Source organism: Scylla paramamosain, chromosome 37 (assembly GCF_035594125.1).
Source record: "Scylla paramamosain isolate STU-SP2022 chromosome 37, ASM3559412v1, whole genome shotgun sequence".
NCBI lineage: Eukaryota > Metazoa > Arthropoda > Malacostraca > Decapoda > Portunidae > Scylla > Scylla paramamosain.
This window is the reverse complement of record NC_087187.1, coordinates 1,350,001-1,361,366: the sequence shown is the minus strand read 5'-3', so window position 1 is coordinate 1,361,366 and position 11,366 is coordinate 1,350,001. Positions and strand designations below refer to the sequence as shown.

General features: G+C 40.9%; 1 protein-coding gene across 1 annotated transcript in view; it reads left to right on the top strand.

The window, feature by feature from the left end:
* Positions 1 to 4,983: 4,983 nt before the first annotated feature.
* Positions 4,984 to 11,366, top strand: part of LOC135091275 (AP-1 complex subunit mu-1-like) — a 7,492-nt gene continuing 1,109 nt past the window's right edge. Inside the window, exons 1-11 of the mRNA XM_063988762.1 lie at positions 4,984 to 5,141; positions 6,268 to 6,396; positions 7,122 to 7,232; positions 7,545 to 7,679; positions 8,184 to 8,293; positions 8,819 to 8,963; positions 9,223 to 9,413; positions 9,887 to 9,965; positions 10,163 to 10,393; positions 10,526 to 10,651; positions 11,226 to 11,366. The exon at positions 11,226 to 11,366 is cut by the window's right edge and continues 1,109 nt beyond it. Of these exons, the coding sequence (XP_063844832.1) occupies positions 6,355 to 6,396; positions 7,122 to 7,232; positions 7,545 to 7,679; positions 8,184 to 8,293; positions 8,819 to 8,963; positions 9,223 to 9,413; positions 9,887 to 9,965; positions 10,163 to 10,393; positions 10,526 to 10,651; positions 11,226 to 11,324 (1,269 nt within the window). The 5' untranslated portion in view covers positions 4,984 to 5,141; positions 6,268 to 6,354 and the 3' untranslated portion in view covers positions 11,325 to 11,366. The remainder of the gene's footprint in view (positions 5,142 to 6,267; positions 6,397 to 7,121; positions 7,233 to 7,544; positions 7,680 to 8,183; positions 8,294 to 8,818; positions 8,964 to 9,222; positions 9,414 to 9,886; positions 9,966 to 10,162; positions 10,394 to 10,525; positions 10,652 to 11,225) is intronic.

The window sequence follows — 11,366 nt, the reverse complement described above, 5'->3', positions numbered from 1 at the left end:
CTCGTGGATCTGTCTATTAACAATCCCCTCTCTCTCTCTCTCTCTCTCTCTCTCTCTCTCTCTCTCTCTGTGTGTGTGTGTGTGTGAGAGAGAGAGAGAGAGAGAGATGGACTAAGCATACGTAATCCCTGAAAGTAAAGATAGACATAAAAATAGGGTTGCCATATATGAACTATCAAAATTCCGGACACCTTCACTAACATCTGATTATGGTCCTGATATGATACTGGAAAACATGTAAATTATTTTTTTGAAGCACGGGAGTTTGTTCTGCATCTCTGCAGTGAATTTACACTTTCGTTTGGGCATCTTGACAAGAACAAGTAATAGTTGTAATGACGAGGTCACAAGGCCGCAAACAGTAATCCAAACTGACCCCTATTAGAGCTGGTGAAAGACTGGGGCGCGAATGCCCCAGATTGTTTTGGCCATATTATCGTATTACACTGGTTGAAATTGTACTTCTGGTAAAATTATCGTACATATGTAATTATTCCAAATATTATGCAAAACTGCCACTTTCCAAATACAGCAGAATTTAGGTTTTATATATATATATATATATATATATATATATATATATATATATATATATATATATATATATATATATATATATATATATATATATATATACAGAGAGAGAGAGAGAGAGAGAGAGAGAGAGAAAGTGTGTGTGTGTGATGAAAAAACAGGTAACAGTAATTCCATGATGGAACATGTCAAATATTTCATCAAAACTCGCTTACTTTGGTCCGCTTCAATTGTCCGCGACCACAGCCATACTCACACACCACCCCTACGCATATATATATATATATATATATATATATATATATATATATATATATATATATATATATATATATATATATATATATATATATATATATATATATATATATATATATATATATATATATATATATATATATAAAGAGAGAGAGAGAGAGAGAGAGAGAGAGAGAGGAATGAAAAAAAAGAACAATGCCCTTAACAAACAAAACACTTTCCTAAATACATATCATTAATAATTGGAGAAAAACTACAGGACACTTCATTGTTTATTTACTATGTAGATTACTGGTCCAGGTGGCTGTTGGTGCTGGCTGGTGGGACCTGCTACTGTGTGCGTGTGTGAGGCGAGTTGAGAGGCTGCACCGCAGAGAAGAGGCACAAGACACACACACACACACACACACACACAAACACACGCACGGAGCGGCTTACTACACCCCTACGTCATGTCTAGAGCTACACGGGGCTGAGGGTTGGCGCCTGGTGCTGCCCGACAAATTAACCAGTCAGTGTGTCGCGTCTATGGGTGGTTTTAGTACGCGTCTGTTTCAACTCCCAGCCTGACAGAATTTTTTTTTTTTTTTTGTGTGTGTGTGTAACCACGCCTACACAGTGGCTGCCAAGGCTTACCCATGAGTTAAACCTCCTTTAGTTGGTAATGAGGAAGGCGTGGGCTCTAGCAGTGGACACCCGAAGGCAGCAGTGGGTGAAAACAAGCAAAATAAAGAAAAGTTTGGCTGTGAGAAGGTGCTAGACAGCCAGCCATAGTGACGAGGAGACAGGAAGGTAGACCACCACCATCACCACCATCACCACCACAGGGAAGGTAAGGTTAGGAAGTGTTAGAATAAATTTAGGTAACAACGTAACTTTTTAATGAATAAATTTAGGTAACTTAACGTAACTTTTTAATGAATAACTGAACAGTCCACGGTTTTAACTCATTTTAACGCATCTCACCTAACCTCCAGCATAATATATCCCTGTGTCAGCCTCGTCTCGTTGCTAAAAACCGTAAAATTGAACTTAATCAAAATGTAAACAATCTGGGTCATCTCTATTTATCAGCCATTATTTATCTTATCTATAAGTGTTTTAAACCAATACTGTCGCAAAGCGGAGCCACATGACCAAGCCTTAATATCAGCTCGTTAGATATACCTGCCATTACTTAGTTTAAGTTTGGCGAGGGTTTAAATGAGTGAGAAGGGTTCGTCCCCTCCACTGGCCCCCCACCGCCATCTTGGATATGGCTCCCCAGCCCCCTCCGGTTCCAATATTATTTTCTCTATTTCTTAAGTATTTTATTTCGGCTTGTAGCTAAGATTTTATGGTTTGTAAAAATATTTCGTTGTTTTTTAAGTTATTTGAACGCGTGTGTTGCGTGAAAAGTGGTGATTTTGGCGTTGTTTTTGTGTAAATAAGAGGGCCGTTTTCGGCGTATTTTTATACGGTCCCAAAGCTAAATTTTTTATTTCAGCCTGTACTAGGTTCTTATTGTTTTTAAAAAATAATTGGTGTTTTTTTAAGTGTGTTGCCGTCCCGCTCAGTGAAATGCGTGCACCGTACACTTGTTTTTATTCGTGTTCAACTTCCAATAATATTGAATTTTTTTTTCGGTAAATTTTTTATTTGCGCTTGTAGCTCACTTTAAATGGTTTTAGAAAATAGTTCAGATTTTTTAAAGTGTTTTCCGTTATGTTTAAGCCAGAATGGGTGGACATTTGAACGATTTTAAATTGGGTGAAAGTTCCAACAGTTTCCAGATACTTCTTTTTAAATATCTTTAATACTACTGCGTTTTGAAATGTGTTGTTATTTGTGGTATTAATTAATATATGTGACAAGTCTGAATTTATAAAGCATTCCTGTCTAGCTGCGTTTTTTAGAGGGGTCATTTTCAAAATGAAATACGTACGTAAATAACAGTCGCTGTGACGTCATCAACCCCCAGCCGTGACGTCACAAGCCCCCCCCCGAGCCGTGACGTTTCAGAGTGGTACCTTCCCTAACTCCCTTCCAGTCCCTCCCAGTAAATATTCAGTGTTTTTTTTTTTTTTTCAAGGTATTTCAAGGTGTGTGTGTGTGTGTGTGTGTGTGTGTGTGTGTGTGTGTGTGTGTGTGTGTGTGTGTGTGTGTGTGTGTTGCCTTATTTTTCATGGTACAGATGGTGATGCAGTGTGTGTGTGTGTGTGTGTTGCCTTGTCTTACAATGTACAGATGCTTATGCATTGTGTGTGTGTGTGTGTGTGTGTGTGTGTGTGTGTGTGTGTGTGTGTGTGTGTGTGTTGCCTTATTTTTCGTTGTACAGATGGTGATGCAGTGTGTGTGTGTGTGTGTGTGTGTGTGTGTGTGTGTGTGTGTGTGTGTGTGTGTGTTGCCTTATCTTTCGTTGTACAGATGGTGATGCAGTGTGTGTGTGTGTGTGTGTGTGTGTGTGTGTGTGTGTGTGTGTGTTGCCTTGTCTTACGTTGTACAGATGCTTATGCAGTGTGTGTGTGTGTGTGTGTGTGTGTGTGTGTGTGTGTGTGTGTGTGTGTGTGTGTGTGTGTGTGTGTGTGTGTGTGTGTTGCCTTATCTTTCGTTGTACAGATGGTGATGCAGTGTGTGTGTGTGTGTGTGTGTGTGTGTGTGTGTTGCCTTGTCTTACGTTGTACAGATGCTTATGCAGTGTGTGTGTGTGTGTGTGTGTGTGTGTGTGTGTGTGTTGCCTTATTTTTCGTTGTACAGATGGTGATGCAGTGTGTGTGTGTGTGTGTGTGTGTGTGTGTGTGTGTGTGTGTGTGTGTGTGTGTGTGTGTGTTTGTGTGTGTGTGTGTGTGTTGTCTTATCTTTCGTTGTACAGATGGTGATGCAGTGTGTGTGTGTGTGTGTGTGTGTGTGTGTGTGTGTGTGTGTGTGTGTGTGTGTGTGTGTGTGTGTGTGTGTGTGTGTTGCCTTATTTTTCGTTGTACAGATGGTGATGCAGTGTGTGTGTGTGTGTGTGTGTGTGTGTGTGTGTGTGTGTGTGTGTGTTGCCTTATCTTTCGTTGTACAGATGGTGATGCAGTGTGTGTGTGTGTGTGTGTGTGTGTGTGTGTGTGTGTGTGTGTGTGTGTGTGTGTGTGTGTGTGTTGCCTTGTCTTACGTTGTACAGATGCTTATGCAGTGTGTGTGTGTGTGTGTGTGTGTGTGTGTGTGTGTGTGTGTGTGTGTGTGTGTGTGTGTGTGTGTGTGTGTGTGTTGCCATATCTTTCGTTGTACAGATGGTGATGCAGTGTGTGTGTGTGTGTGTGTGTGTGTGTGTGTGTGTGTGTGTGTGTGTGTGTGTGTGTGTGTGTGTGTGTGTGTGTGTGTTGCCTTGTCTTACGTTGTACATATGCTTATGCAGTGTGTGTGTGTGTGTATGTGTGTGTGTGTGTGTGTGTGTGTGTGTGTGTCTGTGTGTTGTCTTATCTTTCGTTGTACAGATGGTGATGCAGTGTGTGTGTGTGTGTGTGTGTGTGTGTGTGTGTGTGTGTGTGTGTGTGTGTGTGTTGTCTTATCTTTCGTTGTACAGATGGTGATGCAGTGTGTGTGTGTGTGTGTGTGTGTGTGTGTGTGTGTGTTGCCATATCTTTCGTTGTACAGATGGTGATGCAGTGTGTGTGTGTGTGTGTGTGTGTGTGTGTGTGTGTGTGTGTTGCCTTGTCTTACGTTGTACATATGCTTATGCAGTGTGTGTGTGTGTGTGTGTGTGTGTGTGTGTGTGTGTGTGTGTGTTGCCTTGTCTTTCGTTGTACATATGCTTATGCAGTGTGTGTGTGTGTGTGTGTGTGTGTGTGTGTGTGTGTGTGTGTGTGTGTGTTGAAAATGTACGCGAAGCATAATTCAGTAACATTATTTTAACAACGGTGAAATATAAAAATCAGAACGAAAGGGAGGAATTAAAGGGGGAAAAAATAATAATGATATTGGAACTCTTAAACCAAATAAAAAAAAACATCATAATTAAGTCAAACATAATTTTATAAACAACATAATATAGAAAATCAAACGAGAAAAGAGGAAATAAAAGGAATAGAAAAAAAAAATTATGATATTAGAAATCGGTCTTTTTAGTAAAAGAAAATACAATAATTCAATCAAACATAATTTTACAAGCAATAAAATATGAAAAGTAACCAAAAAAAATCAAGAAATAGAAGAAATAGCAAAAAACATAATATTGGAACCACCTCAGGTTGGAAGTGTTGACATGGCGGTGGGCAGCTGTCAGTGTTTACTTTTTTATTTTTCGTGATAGCGCCTCTAGTACACCTGCCACAGACCCGCACGCAGCACGAAATACTGAAGGAACACTCGGCCGCACTCAGAATTGAGGGGTAAGTCTGAAATAAGAGAGAAATCAGGGAGAGATGTGCGTGTTTACCTGGGACTGATGGGAAGGCTAGAATTTTTGGGAAAGGTATTTTTTTCTTTTCGTTTTATTTTGTGGTATCTGTTTGTTTTTGTTAGAGTTCCTGTGTGTTTGGCATTTTTCAAAACCAGTGGGTAAAACTTTTAATATATCTTTATTTGTTGATATGTTTTTTTTCACTCATTTGTTTATTTATTTGTTTATGTTGTGCAATGCCTAGAATATTACTTGTCCTATATTTATCTTTTTTTTTGTGTGTTATTATTCTTATACTGTAAAAAATGGGTATTAAATTCATTAAAATCCATTAAAATTTCACCCGTGTTATCATTATTATTGCTCACCCACCACCACCACCACCACCACCACCAACACCAACACCGCCGCCCAGCCACCACCAACACCCTCACCCTACCAGGCAACACACACACACACACACACACACACACACACACACACACACACACACACACACACACACACACACACACACACACACACATATCAGTAGTCAGGAGGTGACCTGGAAGCAGCATGTCTCCAGCACCGTAAGATCAGCTACCCACAGGCTGTACATGCTATAATAATAATAATAATAATAATAATAATAATAATAATAATAATAAACGGTTTATTATTTAGGCAGTTAACAAACTGAAAATGTACATAGGGGGTGGGGAAATACTTAACATTAATCCTAACGGTAAGTCTAATCTAGAAGGGACTATTGATTGATGGCTCGCACCATGGTGGGAATTGCACTGACTCTGTACCGGTCCGTGTGCGGTGCCTTTAGGGACGTTATCTTGTTGTAGTGTCTGGTGGCACGGACCGGGCGAGGCGCGTCAGGCAGCAGCATGTTTCTAAGACGTGGATGTGTTATGTACCAAACAGGAAGGAAGGAGGGAAATCTGAACTGAATCCACAATAGCATGAACAGGCAGCCGGGGTGATGGCGTCGAGGAGCACCACCGGACAGAACAGTGCCGGGTGATGAGGGCAGACTGGCGGGTAACCAAGCCTGACAGAGAACCGCGAAGTCCAAATATTTATAATTTTATTTATTTATTTATTTATTTCTGTATTTGTAGGTCAGTGTGTAAAGGACTGAAAACTACTACTACTACTACTACTACTACTACTACTACTACTACTACTACTACTACACTGCCGCCACCATGTCTATATCAGCTATCTACATTCTGGACGTAAAAGGCAAGGTACGTACAAGTATGGCTCATATACATCTGTTATTCTTGTGTACATTTGACGTATACTCCAGAAACCTTAGTCGTATTAATATTCCAGCCTTCCATACGCTAATTATCACTATCCCTCATATTAACAAGATGATAATAGTCTTTGTCTTGTTATCATTACACCATTACCAGTGTCCCCCTGCTGTTTGTATATATGATAAAGTTTTCTCAGCATTTTAATTATTGTTTCTCTGTCTCATGTACATCATTAATATTTTTCTATAGCATTACTTAAAGGGTGTAGGGAGTTATGTGTGACACCCTCTTCCCACCAGGGGCTGACGGGGCTGAGAGCGTGAGTGACGTGTGTGTGTATGTGTGTGTGAGTGTGTGTGGGATGGATAGATAGATAAATGGACTGACAAATGTAATAAAATGATCTCCAGAGTGTTTTTCAAGTGTCTGTGTTCCCTTGCAGTAGTTAGATTGGTAGATAAGAAGTGTGTTAAGTGTTTTAAGTGTGTCTGGCAAATGTGATGAAGTGTGTGAGTGGTTTCAAGTGTCTGTTCTATGAAGTGTGTAAGTGTTTTAAGTGTTTCTGGCAAGTACGATGAAGTTTATAAGTGTTTTCAAGTGTCTGTGTCTCCCCCTGGCTAATGTAATGAAGCTTCTAAGTGTTTGTAAGTGTGTCTGGCAAGTACGATGAAATTTATAAGTGTTTTCAAGTGTCTGCGTCTCTCCCACAGGTCCTCATTTCTCGCAACTACCGCGGTGATGTGGACATGGGCGTCATAGAGAAGTTTATGCCAATTGTGCTGGAACGGGAGGATGACGGCAACATGGCGCCCATTGTCCAGGTACCGGCTGCTCTGATTCTCTCTCTCTTTCTTTCTCGTATACATTTTATTTGATAATTTTATTTTTAGTCTTTATTTATTCACTTCAGACTTAATCTTTGCATCTCTAAGTCAAATTTAAACCCATTATTTCATGCCCTATCCTGATTACTGAGAAATTTGCTTAGGTCACCTTTGTTATGCTCCCTGTACCACTTAATGACCTCAGCATGACCATCTACTCTCATCCCTTTATCAAGCCCATCCTACCCTGATTACTGACCCTGAGAATTTACTGAGGTCACCCTTGTCATGCCCTTGTACCACCCACAGATCCAGGAGGCCACATTTTGCTTCGTTAAGGTCAGCAATCTGTACGTAGTGTCAGCGACGAGGATCAACGCCAACGTAACCCTTGTCTTCTCCTTCCTGCACAAGCTGGTATCTGTAGCCCAGGAGTATTTCAAGGTGCGGTTGTGGTGGTGGTGGTGGTGGTGGTGGTGATAAGATAGGGAAGGTGTTGCAGTAGTGACAGTAGGAACAGTTGTGTGGTGGTAGTAGTAGTGCTAGTAGTATTAAGAGCAGGGTTGGGAGTAAGAGGGGGTATTGTAGTAGTAGTAGTAGTAGTAGTAGTAGTAATAGCAGCTGTATTAGACATGTAGTAGTAGTAGTAGTAGTAGTAGTAGAGGAGGAGGAGTAACAGTGGTAGTTGTAATAGTAGTAAATGTAATGATAATAGTAGTGGATGAGTAATAGTAGTAGTAAGAGTAGTAGTAGTAGTAGTAGTAGTAGTATGTATATTGTATTATAAATTGAATGAATAAATTGTATAATTTGTATTACTAAAGGAATCATATCTAACTATACATTATCTTCTCTCTCTCTCTCTCTCTCTCTCTCTCTCTCTCTCTCTCTCTCTCTCTCTCTCTCTCTCTCTCTCTCTCTCTCTCTCTCTCTCTCTCTCTCTCACAGGAGCTGGAGGAGGAGAGCATTCGTGATAATTTTGTGATAATTTATGAACTTCTCGATGAACTTTTGGACTTTGGCTACCCACAGACCACCGACACCAAGATCTTGCAGGAGTGAGTGTCTGTCTGTCTGTCTGTCTGTCTGTCTGTCTGTCTGTCTGTATCCCTGTGTTATCCTGTAGGGCACTTCATTACCTTCAAATCAGTGTATATTTTTAAACCTTCCCTTTGTTTATTTTCTTTTTCTTTGTCTGTCTGTCTGTCTGTCTGTCTGTGGGTGTGTGTTATATCCCATAGGACACTTCAGCTCCACCATTAGGTCCCTGCCTAATTAAAACTCTCTCTAATCACCGTATATCTAAAAACCTTCACTTATTCTTTGTTTCTTTAGGCAAAAAATTATTCTGTATATAACTTTGTATGTGGAGGATTTTGTCTAAATCACTGTGCTTCTTTTGAATGGAATAGACTCAGTAATCATGTTGTTTGTGCTGAATGAGAGAGCTTTAAGAGAAGAATAGACTTATTTACAGGTGATAAGTGGAAATAGGCAGGTATATTTAATACATGGACTGCTTTGTGTACACCTGATGGCTTCCTGCACCAATCCTTATGTTCCTATGTTCCTGCCACCCTCAGGTACATCACACAGGAGGGACACAAGCTGGAGATCGCACCACGGCCTCCCATTGCGGTGACCAATGCTGTGTCTTGGCGCTCTGAAGGCATCAAGTACAGAAAGAACGAGGTGTTTCTTGATGTCATAGAGGGAGTTAATTTGCTGGTAAGTGTGTGTGTGTGTGTGTGTGTGTGTGTGTGTGTGTGTGTGGAGTTTTTATAGTTTCTTTGATGTTATAATGCTTGGTTTTATGATCAGCTATTACCTTTCTAGAAGATGTTATTGATTTTTTTTCTGTTTAGTCAAGTTGAACAAAAAAAATGAGACTTTTGCACTTTTTTCTTCAGTCAGCCTGCCTTTCTCTTTTAACTGTACGATTATCACATAACTTAACCGTCCCCCGCACCTCTGTCCGCCCCCACAGGCAAACTCAAACGGCAATGTGCTGAGGAGTGAGATTGTGGGCAGCATCAAGATGAGGGTGTACCTGTCGGGCATGCCAGAGCTGCGCCTGGGACTCAACGACAAGGTGCTCTTCGAGTCCACTGGCCGGGGGAAGAGCAAAAGTGTGGAGCTAGAGGATGTCAAGTTTCATCAGTGTGTGCGTCTGTCCAGGTGTGTGTGTGTGTGTGTGTAGAATGGAGTATTTATTTCTGTGCTCAGCCTTTACCCCCAAAAAATACAGAACATGGGTCTTGCACAGTATAAGTATAAAGTTTAACTCAAAGAATAGCAAGATCATGTAGAGAATTCACATAACAAGGAAAAAAAACAAAAAAAACATAGATTATACACAAATTACTCATGTGTGTGTGTGTGTGTCCAAGTGTGCATGTGTGTTAATAGTTTCAGATGATTTATTAGCATCATACCAAGGACACTGAAAAAATATACCTACATTTGAATGGGAAACCTTAACACTTTGATTACATTTAGAAATAGGAATGTGCAGAAAAAAAAGATAGGCTGTTATTGACTGTTAATACCTTGCTTCATGATGTGTGTGTGTGTGTGTGTTACAAGTCCCAGCAGCACCATGACTTGCCCCTCTATCCTGCCTCACCTTGTCTCACCTGTTCCTCCTCCAGGTTTGAAAACGACCGCACCATTTCCTTCATTCCACCTGACGGAGAATTTGAGTTGATGTCGTATCGTCTAAACACTCATGTAAGTTGTGTGTGTGTGTGTGTGTGTGTGTGTGGCAGGGTGTAGTATTCATGAACACCCTTGAAAACCTCAATAACTTCCACTAGAGCCATGAAAACACCCTTTCTGTCTCGCCCCTTCTTTCCAAAACACCCTTGTCTCTCTCTTTCCCTCTCTTTCTCCCCTACAAACACCCAGTAACACTCCCTCCCCTGCAGGTGAAGCCACTGATCTGGATAGAGTCGGTGATCGAGAGGCACGCGCACAGTCGGGTGGAGTACATGGTAAAGGCAAAGTCTCAGTTCAAGAGGAGGTCAACCGCCAACAATGTGGAGATTATCATACCAGTTCCCAATGATGCTGATTCTCCCAAGTTTAAGACGTCGGTGGGGTCTGTCAAGTATGCGCCGGAGAGAAGCTGCATCATTTGGACCATCAAGTCGTTCCCGGTGTGTTTTGTCCTTTGTTTGGTTTGCTTTGATGGTCGTTTGTATTTGTTTTTTTGTTTTTTCATTATTTTCCTTTTTCAGTTTTTTTTTATGAGAATGAGTGAGTTATGTGTTTTTTTTCTTTGTGTGCAGGGCGGCAAGGAATACCTGATGCGTGCACACTTCGGGCTGCCTAGCGTGGTTGGCGAGGACTCAGAAGGGAAGCCCCCCATACAAGTCCGTTTTGAGATCCCATACTTCACTACTTCAGGCATACAGGTGAGAACTCTGCCCACTCACTGCCAGACAATGCAAGCCTACCACCACTCACTGCCATTAAAACCTAACCTTACCTTACCTTATCTAATGTTCTTTTACCTTATCTTACCTAACCTAATTAAATACCCAATCATAATGTATTTAATTCTTTCAGGTATCAGTAGACAAATTTATTGGGTGGAGATGATAGGGGGAAATACAGATAGGCACGTTTCATACAGGGACTGCCACGTGTAGGCCTGATGGCTTCTTGCAGCTTACCTTTTCTGTTCTTAAAATTTATCTTAAAGTTAATCCAGCCATCAGGTGCTGGAATGAGTAAAGACTGTTATAGGAAATGAAAAAAACTGCAACAAATTTGTAACACCCTTGGCCGGTTTCCCTCCTACTTAAAAAAAAAAAAATAAATAAATAAAACTCGCATTACAAAAGATGCTGTAAACTTCAACAAATCAGATGCTACATGGAATAAGTAAAGTATTGTAGGGGATGAGGCACAGAGTATTAGTGTGTAGCAAGCAGTGGGTGAGGTGCTGCAACTCGCACCTCTCTCTGTACTTGTGTTTCCTTGCAGGTACGCTACTTGAAGATCATTGAGAAGTCCGGTTACCAGGCGCTCCCGTGGGTCCGCTACATCACCCAGAATGGAGACTACCAGTTGCGCACCAACTAGACACTCACACACTCACACACACACACACACACACACACACGC